The sequence below is a fragment of the Cajanus cajan genome, chromosome 6 (assembly GCF_000230855.2).
Source record: "Cajanus cajan strain Asha chromosome 6, NIPB_CcT2T_4, whole genome shotgun sequence".
NCBI classification, from domain to species: domain Eukaryota; kingdom Viridiplantae; phylum Streptophyta; class Magnoliopsida; order Fabales; family Fabaceae; genus Cajanus; species Cajanus cajan.
The window spans coordinates 3,614,697-3,626,644 of record NC_138522.1 but is presented as its reverse complement, the minus strand read 5'-3'; the positions used below and the strand labels follow the sequence as shown (position 1 = coordinate 3,626,644).

Genomic DNA, 11,948 nt, shown 5'->3' with positions numbered 1-11,948 from the left:
CTATACTATAAAATTATAAAAATGAAAATAAATAATATTACATATACTTGTATAAAGTGATTTCCTATTTCCAAACATCACATTATTTTTGACAATTTCACCTTTTAAATAAAAATAAAAAACTGTTAAAAAACAAAGGTTAGTTACATAAATCTTTTAGTATACATAACTGCATATTGTCTCATTAAAGACTACGGTATTTAAGTGGAGACAAAGTATTTTTTTCAAACTAGTGTTAATTAAAATATTATGTTAAAAATGTTTTTCTTTTTAACTATTATAATTTTGGCATAAAAAAATATTATAATTGTATTTTTAAATAATTCCTGTATTTATTTTCCTTTTGCATTCATCTAAACAAGTGGAGAAAAGTTCCCTCATTTTTATTTACCAAGCGATATAACTTTTTTAATATATTTTCTCTATTCATGATGTCTATCATTCTTATTTCATTCTTTCTTGTTTGTCTCTTTGCTATTTCACTCACAAGGAGAAGGAGCTAAGACAGTTAACAGGGAGAGGGGTACAACTTAATTGATCATGGATTTTAAATATGTGTTGATATAATTCACTAGTAAATTTATATAACTGGTTTTAAATAAATGTAAGTAAAATAATAATCGATGTGTATTCGAATATGCGTTAATATCACTGATTTGGAATCAATTTAAATTTATATTGTTAATTTTGAGACAAAAATAATGTCATTTTCATTTGAATGATAAAGAATATAAACTTAATTTTTATATTAAATGATGTTTAAAAACTTATTATTCAAATTGATTTTAAGTGAATAATTTTTTTAAAACGTGAACATATTAAACCCCAACTAATTTTGTTTAATAGAGAAATCACCAATAATTTCAAGTAAATGTGATTTTAAACATCTCAAAACCAATTCTATCATTAGCCATGCAAGAAGTAAATGTAATTCTTATCATCTTGAACTTAATGAAATTGATCCAAGACATTAAAAGTTAAACCAATCATACCCCACGCGAATGCTAATCTCATTTTCGCACAAACCCCCTCACTTTTGTGAATCGTAGGTCTCACATCATTTATGTATCATTCCACTCAAGTTCTTACTACAAACAATTGTCTTATTTTAATATTATTTAACAAGACAATATATTATCATATTAGTTCATATTATTATGAAACTTATATATAGTTCCGTACATTGATACTATTTACCCTAAAAAAATATTACAAAACTTGGATACAGTTTCAAAGATTTGGTATTATTACAAAACTTAGATATGATTTCATATATAATTTTGATATTTTTTATTAATTAGAATTGAAAATCATCCTAATAATAGTTACATTAAATGTTTGTATAGATTTTTAAGAACATCCACAATAGAACAACTTTATTTGGGTGCTTCCAATGAAACTTCCTTATATACATCACTCATTTTTATTCTTTTCCATACAAATACCTTCAAGCACTTCATCTTTACAATGAAACAACTCTCTTTGGATACTTCCAATAGATTCCACCAAAAAGCTTACATCATTATATTTTATTATAAACATATTTATTAATTTATAATAATTTGTTTATTTATAAATTAATTATTTTAAAAAAAAATAACAAATTTTTTATTTTATCATTATTTAAATAATTTGTTGGTACAATAAAAAAATAATAAAATTATTAATAACTACTTTTGTTAAACCATGGATTTTGGTTTGAATTATATAATGAAAAGAAGTTGAAAATAAATTTTAGAGTGAGAAAAATTTAAGATGTTTAGTTGTACAATTTTTCTTTAGAAAAATATTTATTTATATACAAATGAAAAAACAAAACAAAAAAAGTAACCATTACATTTACAACGATAAAATAAAAAATATATTTTTTAATATTTGTTGGTTGACTTGCACGTTGCTAGCTAAAACAACCTTTGCCCAAAAACACTCCAATTCAATTGCTTCTAACGGCCTCAGACTAAAAAGAAACATTACTTCCCTAAGAGAGTTATTTTGTAAGCTACCATTGTAAATGCTCCAAGGTGAAACAACAATTCTAATTAAATAATAATAATACCAAAAATATCAATAAAAACCGCATCTAAATTTTGTCCTTTATATTATCCTATCAATTCAATAATTCAAAATTACAGATATAAAAGGAAGTAGAATGTAGCCATTATCCTATAAGATGCATAATTATCCTACTAACTTATATTATTATTATAACTATTATTACTGCTATAATGCTATAATTGAGATGTAACATATAGCGCGATGTAAGAGATAAAAAAGAGTAAAGTTGATGTAAAAAAGATGTGGAAAAATCATAACGACAAAATCTAGATTCAGTAGTGAGCATGGGTAGCCAAACCCACAAAAGGAAAAGCTGTGCAAAATGATGGGCGCTATATCCTCATTACCTCACAATATATACACTCGACAATGAACCAGTCCGCTCCCATATTAAGTGGGCTTTGCAGTCACATTGAAACAAGCATGAAGGCCTATCGTCCCAACAGCACTTACCTTGGTGCCTGTCATATAAAGATGATATCTACATCACATGGAGCTTCAATGTCCAAAGTACCAAAGGTGCCGCAAAAATACGCCATTCAACGCTTGCAACAAGAATGTGGCATATATATGCATAGAAAGAAAACCCACTCCTATGTCCATCTGTATTATTGCTCTTTTCCATTCATTTCAAAGGCAAACATGCAATGCAACCTTGCAAATTATCTCACCCCATCCAGTCTGTCGATCACGTTCAATGCTCTTTCTTTGTCAATATCAAAATCAATCACTGGAAGCTTAGACAAAATCCTATTAAAAGACATTTCCTTGCTTTTACTTGATGAATGACTTCTACTCTTGGTCAATCTACAGTTCTCCCTGAATCTAATATTCGCACTGTCAAAGTCCAAGCTTTTACTTATCCGTCTAGCTGATATTTTGTTTTTTACATCCTGCAGCATGTTTTGCTCGTCGATTGTTAATAATGATAATGTTGCTGCATTTATAGACTGCTTATTTGTCTTTTGCAAGGCAGCGCCAACAGGGGACTTGATGGCAGACCTTACTTTGCTAGCATCACTAACAGCCTTACTTCTGATCACCATGCGATGAAGCCACAAGAGAAGTTCAAGAATATAATATTCCACTTTGTCTTTGTCTGCATGGTGGAATGTCTCAATCTGCATTACACCACTCTTCCTGTTTACCTCAGACCTTCAAAAACCAAGCAAGTATTTAAAATGGGAATGGATTAAAAACAAGGAAAATACAGAAAGGAAAAACATACAAATTTCGATTTCAAAATAGAGCAGCAGAGGCTTGCTACTTACCCTGTGTTTGCCCACTCCCCTACCCAACCAAAGCCATGATGAGCTCTGAACCAATTTTGAAACAAACAAAAGAAAAGGCCAATAAGGACTAGAGTTAGCTTATATAAAGTAAATATACTGATTATAAAAGAAAGCTTTTCACATGGGTAATAGGAACTAGATGACAAAAAGCCACATATCTTACTTGGATGTGTTAGTGGCCATGGGGGCCAACCAATGTAATGTTTTCTCCATCTCATCTGTGATATCTGCTATAGTTAGCTGCAAGATTCAGACAGCAACCATGAGGAAAGAGCAAAAAAAACTAAGGAGATTTTCATCTTGATTGAAAGTGGAAAGCTTTAAGTAGAAGAAAACTTATTCTTAAAAGGGTGAAAAGGGTATTGACCATTTCCCTCAGCATGCTAAATAATTAAGATGTTATGCAGTGAGTTAACCATCTAGGAGAGGATGAAGGCATGTCATATGGGTGAAAAAAGCATAGCTTAACAAAATTAATGTCATTAAATGAGGATTGACTGATTGAGGAGGTTGGTTAAGGAGTTGCTGATTAACAACTATATAGTTAGTATATTCTTCCCTTGTCTGTTGTGGACTAGAGGAAGTGTGTTTCAATCTAAAGCTTCTCTATCTCTATACTAAACTTTTTACTTATTTTTTTCTGTGGTTTTTTAACAAAGTGGTAATAATAGAAAAAGTATCAGCAGGTAATCATACCTCTTCGACAACACGAAGGGATGGCAATTTGGAGCGCAAAGCTAATTTTATATTAGGAGGCAAGCTTTGATATAATGCATCCTTAGTATTTGCAGGAGGCATAGAGGATCTAGCTACCTGAAAGTGCCAACATCAGTCTCAGTACAAAGTTATTCAATGCACTAACTTAGCAAGACAATTTGAACTATGAATAAGTGTATATAACTACACCTTATTAAATCAAGGAAAAAGTACAAAGGGGACCAACGTTAAGAGTAAACATGGGTCAGGTTTTGGGGGAAATCTTGAATCCAAACTGAATGATAATGGCCAGGTCAAGTTTGTTAAATGTGTGTGGCTCAACCCAAACCTGATCATGATTGGGTTGGTCCAGATTTGGGTCATCAGGTTAAATACTTTTTAAAGAATGGAAAGAAATACACAAAATAGGGAAATGAAACTAAAAAAGTAAAATAAAAAATGAAGGAAAATAGAGATCTAGTCTCAAAAGTTAGATGAAAAAAAGATTAAATAAATGAAATTGAAGATTGAGCGTAATTACATTTTAAGTATTTTATATTTGAATATGGTCAGGTTGGGTGAGAATTTTCCAAACATGATACTTGACCCAATTATTACTTCAAATGCATCAATTTTCAAATTGATCCAACTAATCAACCAAACCCAATCCAGCAATTTTAGCTCAGGTTGGTCAGGACTACCCAACCCATGAAATCATATACCAATTATCATATAGTCAAACATAAATGTTAAATGTACAACCAGATCAAAGAATAATGCTAATGAAATAAATATAAAGATGCCCAACCTCCTAATATGTTAGTTGTAGGAGTAACAAGTGAATCCATTTATGCATCATCCATCCGATCTATCCCCAAGTAAATTCATCCAATCCATCCATTACAAGAAATATAAATAATGGATAGAATCCAATCCACTCATTTAATTTTATGGATGGTTAATAACTCAATTACTACTTTTTCAAAATCTATTCGATTACAATATGAGATATTTATTGGATTAAGATTTTAAAAGATTTTTTTGACATAAAAAAAAAATCTTGTGAATTTTAGAAATTATATAAGAATGTTATGACTTAAAAAGAAAAAAGAGAGAAATAAAATATTTCAAAAATAAAAAATATTGAATTTTTAAAACATTACTTTTATGGTTGAATTGGATATCCATCCATGAAAAAATTGTTAATGGATGGATTTTTTTGTTTTAAATGGATTGGATTTTTATGTGAATTTTTAATGGACCTAAATGGATTAATGAATTATGTATATCTGATCCATTATGATCCATCTAAAAAATTATTCATTCTATTCATTTGTCACCCCTGGTTAGTTGTGAGCAAACTGTCTGTACCAAACAAATTCATGAACAAATAAGTGCAGACCTAACATGTGCATTTCAATTTGTTGATGACATGCCCAATTCATGCACCCAGGTTGAGCATTGTCAACAAATTAATATATAGGATCTGATAGGAAAAGGTATTATGGGGTGCAAGTCCCACATTGAGTAGTATGGGATGTTCAGTGGAGTATTTAAGTTTTTGGTTCTCTCATCTTAAGTTCTTAACAGCGGCTTTCAAGAGAGGGTTCCCTGCTTAGGTGCTTATCAATTGGTATCAAAGCTGGTTGTTGGGGTTGTTTAGGTCGACTCAACACATGAAATCAATTGATAACTGATAAGCACTTGGTATAAGAACCTTCACAAAAGTCTAAAACAGCTACATAGCAGGTTCAGAACTTCAAAAATAAAAAAATAAAAAAAACACCAATAATTCACCCCCTAGTCTATTTAGATCACAAACATGATCACCAAATACATAGGCACCTTGGTATTAAATTCACTGTCACTGTGTCACAACCCACAGAGTAGAGAATATTATTTTATTAGAAAATGTTATAAATCTTTAAATGTTGAATATCTTCCTATTTTCACTTTAAACAAGTATACTCATCAACTTTTAAATCTAGGTCACAGATGGTGTAACAACCTGAAAGGCAATTTGTTAGAATCCAAATGTAAGGTTTGGGAGTTGAGTCCCATATTGGAAGTATGGGATTCTACTAGTGTGAGGTTTATAAGGCCTGGCGGATCCAAGACCCTAGGTTAGTGGGGGCAATTTTTTTTAAAAAATAAAAATTAATAATCATCATCACATATACAAAGAACAAAATATAAATGTCAAAAACAATAATCAGTAAGTTCAATATATAAAACTAGAGACTGCAAAATACAATATTTTTAAACATACAGTAATAATATAATTAAAATGAGGGGGTGCATATGTCCACCCTCATTATAATGTAGGTCTGCCACATTGGACTATCCATCTACAACAACTAGCTTTTGTTGTGGGGTACTCCCAAGGTTCTTATCACAATTGGTATTAGAAAATAGAAACTAGAAAGTACATGGAATTTTCTACCAAAATTGCGCCATTTGATGTCAATGGGAGCAAAATTTATAAAAGTTAAATGCTTAGTTTACTTTACAATTGATTCATAGTTGAGTTTCCCTCTTAATATTAATTAATGATAAAAAGATACAGAGTAATCCAAACATCTAATTACATCAAATCTGAAAGTAATAGAAGGGAAGTCACAGAGAAGTAACAGAAGAAATTCAATACTTAAAGGCAAGAAGAGAAGCAACTCTAGAAACTCTATTAACTTTCACCAGGTTCATGGTAAGGCACAAAAATTGAACAGAGATGGAATGAAGTAAATACAATAAAGATTAACTCACAAGAGTATCAATTTGAAGCACTATATTTGCATAATGCAAAGCGAGGCCTGCATGGCCCAATCTTTGTCGATTGCTCATGTGTCCAATTAATGGTTTGTGGCCATCTGCAGGTGCCCATGGATAAACAACATTACAGATATGTAGAATATAGATTTCATTTCAAACTGGTTTTAACAGCAATTTGATAATAAATTGAGAACATAAATACAGTGGCGCACCCCTCCCCCTCCCCCTCCCCCCTCCAAAAGAAAAGAAACACATCCACCTTTTTCTCCGTTTCTAATTTAAAATAAGAATTACCACAAAATAAGGCTAACATAGCGGATATTTGCAGAGGCTAACACTTGGGTTAACTAAATCATCACATTGATAAGAACTGATAATTAATACTTAATACATTAAGTGGCAGTAGGACAGCAAAACAAATCAAGTGAAGCAACCATAATCTAATGGCCTTTAGTGGGAACAAACCTGCATTGCCAAAGGCATTGCTAATCTCCAAATGCAAAAAATGGACAATGTCTACAAGTTCCTCCATAACCTGTAACCCATTAGATTATGAATTATATTAAACTTTACTCAGTTCTCCATTTATGATATGCACAACATGAAATCAGATATATCATCTATTTATAAAAATTATTTCTCTACACTACTTTAGCATTATACATTGATTGGATACAAATATACAATGACAGTCTAAAAGAGGATACAACAAACAAGGAGGAGGGTACTGACAGACAAGATAAACACATTGTGCAGAGAAGCAGCCTGAAGTTACCTCCTCTAAACTTCTAGACCAGAGTGATTTTTTCTTTAGATGTCTAATTTGCTTCTTTTGACTTTTAATTTCTGCCTTCAAGAATGCAAGGCTATCACCTACATGATGAAGAGAGATACTGAAGGTCAAAAGCATATCTATAAGAGACTACATAAACAAATATTGCTCAATATATTGCAAGGTCAAACTATTGAACCAAAGTGACTTTTTCTTCAAAAATGTGTAATACAGTAAACAACCATTTAGGCATTTAGAATGCATTGTCAACAATAGTATGTAGTTCTGGCTCCAAAAAATATTAAAACAAATGTTAGCAAAAACAAAAGTAGGTGTTTTGGCAACTGTCATGATGTCATCTGACTGTAAAGTGTTACAATTTAACAGGGATGATTTTCAATGAGACCCAATGGCAGATGCAGAAGGCATTCAGAACAGAATAGCAAAAAGGAGGGGGAAAAGGATTCAACAAAAGCAAATATAGATAGCTAGTTATTCTAGATCATGTACTCATTTCAGAGTCATTGATGAAAGAGTTGTTGATGCTAGCATATATCTTTTTAAACATCTCAACCAATTACATGATTAACGCAAACTCTGTCCAAACGTTCCAAACATTTATCACCATCTAAATACCAAAATTAATCTTCACTTTAAATTATAACTCCTTTAAGAGCTTCAGATTTAGGGTTAAAAATTGCTGGTTACAAACAAAAGATGCATATTATGCCACAGCTCATGGGTAAAAATATTCCATGAATACCTCTTTGATCATCCTCCTCACATTTCTGCTGAATATCTTGTTCAAATCTATCCAAAGCATGTAATTCATGGTACAATTCCTGTAGCCACAGAAATTGATTTTCAATTTCTTTCGACATAAAAAATTACTACATTGAATAAAAAGAAAATGCATGGAGCACTTGGTTGCAGCAAAGGAAAGATAATAGAGAATCTTAAGTAACTGCAAAATAGCAGCAAATGAGTGGATGCAACAAAAGGTGCGATATATTATATTTCCATCATAACTGAAAAATTCCATCATATCTATTTAGGGGCAATCACTCACTCAACTGGTTTATTAGTGTCAGATATGATGGAAATATAGTATTTCAGTTTTGTATTAGTTCCATTCTGCTATGGGTAGTTGGCCATTCGTTAGTTCACTGTAAAGTCTGCTAATCCCTGGTTAGCGCTGTCATATCATTTATAAATAGATAACTCATCTCATTGTAATGAATAACGATTGATTAATAATGAAATTAAGTTGTTCAGTTACAAGATTCTTTCACTTTCTCAGAAACTCAACATTTTTAACAATATTAAAAGAGTGGATTAATGAGCAATCATTTATAAACTTAATTATTCTAAAATTGCAGATACTTTCATAAAGAATTCTTTTTTTTAATTTCTTATATTTTCAGCTTCAAAAGTTACTATCAGTCCTTGAGCAACACTAAGCATTTTCTTTAGTAACACAAGGAATACACTCACAGCTGTAAACTGAACCAAAGTCATCAATTGTTGCATTATTGATTCTGCCTCATCTCTTGACAGTCTTTGAGCATTTAATTCTCTGCTAACCCTAAAATTTACAGTGAAAATACAGTTCAGAATAAATATAAGAAAGGCTAAATATTTTTTTGGAGATGAATGAAAGGTTAGATGAATTGAGTGAGTACAATTTATATTACTTCTCAAAGTAACGGTCTAAGTTGTGCCATTGAGGATTCTTTGAACGATTTCCAAAACGAATCACCTCATCAGAAAAAACTTTCAATTCCTGCCTGACAACATAATCCAAAATTATATACAGTTAACATTTTAATTTAAGAGTCATGGTAATGCAAAACAATAAAATAGTTAGTTTATTCATGGTACAAAAGTCATGATTAGTAATTTGATTTAATCCAATATTTACCTCTTGTCTGCTGCCACAATCCTCAGAAGTTCATCCATGTCCTTTGATACTAAATCTTGCACAGCAGGAGAAAGAAGTACCTCTTCTTTTAAATGCCTAATACTTTTTGGGGAAAGAGATTGCAGAAGATTAAAACCTTTGACAATTGTGTTAGCAACCTCAAATGCTAAGATAGAAATTTCATTCCCCTTTATCGCAGCTCCAGAAACAAACCCACTGCTAGCATTTAAATTTGTCATGCTGCTCCCAAGGGTGTCCAAAACCTCTACTGCCTTCCCAAATCCAGCTCTGCCCAAGCGTAAACTCACCTCTGAGACCTGAAATGGAAGAGCTCAGAATACATTTTCATTTTTCCCCAACATTATTCTATCTACACAGAAGCAAATGAATGGTTTAATACATGCCCCCTCGCCTAAAAAAACCCTCAGATTAGATGCATAGACAATGCACAAGCCCATTTTATCTTGTGGTGCAACAATTCATCACTGTAATGTAGAATGGCACCTAACCAATTAATCATTTGAAGCTTTGACACCAAATCAGGGACCAAGATCCATTTGGATAAGTTTCTCCATAAGTATTTTTATAATACAAAATTAAGAAGAAGAAAAGACTCTCTATAAACTATAACTAACTCATGCATAAGTTAAAAATAAGATTTTAGAGAAGCCAATATGAGAAAGCTTTAATAAACTAGCTTATGCTTAAGCTAATTTTAACTTGGGAGAAACTTATTTCATTTTTCCTTTCTATTTTTCTCTCTTAGAAGTGTTTCTGAAGAAGTTAATCTAAACAGGCTCCAATTCTCCTAAAAGCTTAAACTATTTAGCGAGAATCCTATGGCTTGATTTATATCCAAAATAAATCCTGTTGGCATCCAAACACCTTGGACAATTATCCTCACTAGCACAAACAACCTAATCTTAAAGCCTCAAGTACATAAACAAGATAAACAACAAAATCCTAAAATTGCAAACAAACTAACCCTAAATCCTAATTACAAAACCTCATTTCCAACTATACACACACCATAAGTTATCACCAGAGTTACAAATACTATCTACTCAAATCGCATCTTCACTAGTTCAAACACGTCGCGATCCATGAATTTCTCGCCTCGCCTATCAAAATCATCAACAACGGTTCAGTCTCCGATACTGCGACGTTGACACAAAACCGATAGACAAATCATCTCGCAGTTAAGTATATCCACAATAGAGAAACGGTTTGACCTTTGACCTAGACTTGTTAGACGAAGAGTCCTCGACGTAGAACGGGATTCCATCGTAAAAGTGTTCCTCCACCGCGGCAGAAGGTCCGCCGTAGGTCCTAGAAGGGTCCGGAACGTTCCTCTCCATTCTCTGCGGCGCGACGGCAGAGTGGTTGGTGGTAGGCTTGGTATGAGCGGCGTCGGCGTTGACGAAGACTCGGTCATCCTCGTCGGAACGCGAGCAGAGACCTCTCATCACTTGAGAGAGCCACGCCAGGAATTCAACCTTTGAATCGGAAGGCCCCGCCATGTGGTGGTTGCAGTAGTGGCAATAGGAGTTCGTAGTGAGATCGCGACGAGGGTTTTGGTCATTGGAATTAGTTGGTGGCAGTAAGTGAGCCAAGAAGTATAGGGAAGATTACTAGTAAGGAAAGAAAATTAGAAGAAGACACAAGAGACTTGTCACGTGTCAACTGTGTAAGAAAAAAACATAAACGGTAATGTTATTTTTTAAAACACATTTTCTTTTTATTTTTAAGGGTTTTTTCTTGCTAAATTCGAATCCGAATGATAAAGAAAAAATCATATATGTAAGTAATTCTAATATTTTAATATGTTAAAAAAATTCTTACTAGTTGTTTAATTCTTTAATAGGTTACTTGTAGCAAGGGATAATGGGTTGACTATTATGGGTTCGGTCCAACCATGCGTAGCCTACAGGCTAGGCCTTAACTTGCAATTTAATACCATTCTGTGGGCATAAATCCCTATTTTCGGTTCATAGGTCGGTGTTTTGTGTTAGAAAATTGAAGTTTCATTCAGTTTGGTCAACCAATCAGTTTTGCTCTAGTTTGCTTCTCACGGTAAAATAAAATACAAAAATAAAACAATATTATGTAAATATTTTAAGGATAAATCTCACTTTTATTTTCTTTATTTATTTTTCTCTACATATAATTATGATTTTTTTATTTTAAAATAAAAATATTTAATTTTCTACTGTTAAAAATATGAAATTCTAATTTTATTATCTAATTTTATATTCATTAATCATTAATTAATATTATTTATTTAATTGTCACCACTTAAAAAATGTTGATATTTAATGATGTAGCATGTAAAAATAAAATTTTAAAAATAATATATAAAAAAATCTTTTAGGAGTAATTGATATTTATTTTATTAATAAAATTTATTTAAATAATTATTTTTTTAATTTTATCAACTTTAAAT

General features: G+C 31.7%; 1 protein-coding gene across 4 annotated transcripts; it reads right to left on the bottom strand.

Annotated features, from left to right (window-relative positions):
- Nucleotides 1-2,298: 2,298 nt before the first annotated feature.
- Nucleotides 2,299-11,141, bottom strand: LOC109787807 (D-lactate dehydrogenase (DUF668)). 4 transcript variants are annotated; one of them, XM_083076534.1, is made up of 13 exons: nucleotides 10,738-10,878; nucleotides 10,535-10,626; nucleotides 9,506-9,822; nucleotides 9,279-9,371; nucleotides 9,079-9,169; nucleotides 8,348-8,426; nucleotides 7,588-7,685; nucleotides 7,278-7,347; nucleotides 6,807-6,910; nucleotides 4,044-4,160; nucleotides 3,511-3,587; nucleotides 3,327-3,371; nucleotides 2,299-3,210 (listed from the first exon to the last, which is right to left on the bottom strand). In XM_083076534.1, the coding sequence occupies exons 2-13, from the start codon at nucleotides 10,535-10,537 to the stop codon at nucleotides 2,718-2,720; spliced, it is 1,587 nt and encodes a 528-aa protein (XP_082932660.1). In that variant the 5' UTR covers nucleotides 10,538-10,626; nucleotides 10,738-10,878; the 3' UTR covers nucleotides 2,299-2,717. The 4 variants fall into 4 exon arrangements, with proteins under 4 accessions (XP_082932660.1, XP_020201965.1, XP_020201967.1 ...); XM_020346376.3 differs by lacking the exon at nucleotides 10,535-10,626 and having other exon boundaries at nucleotides 10,738-11,141; XM_020346378.3 differs by lacking the exon at nucleotides 10,535-10,626 and having other exon boundaries at nucleotides 9,506-9,815; nucleotides 10,738-10,874.
- Between the last annotated feature and the right edge of the window lie 807 nt (nucleotides 11,142-11,948).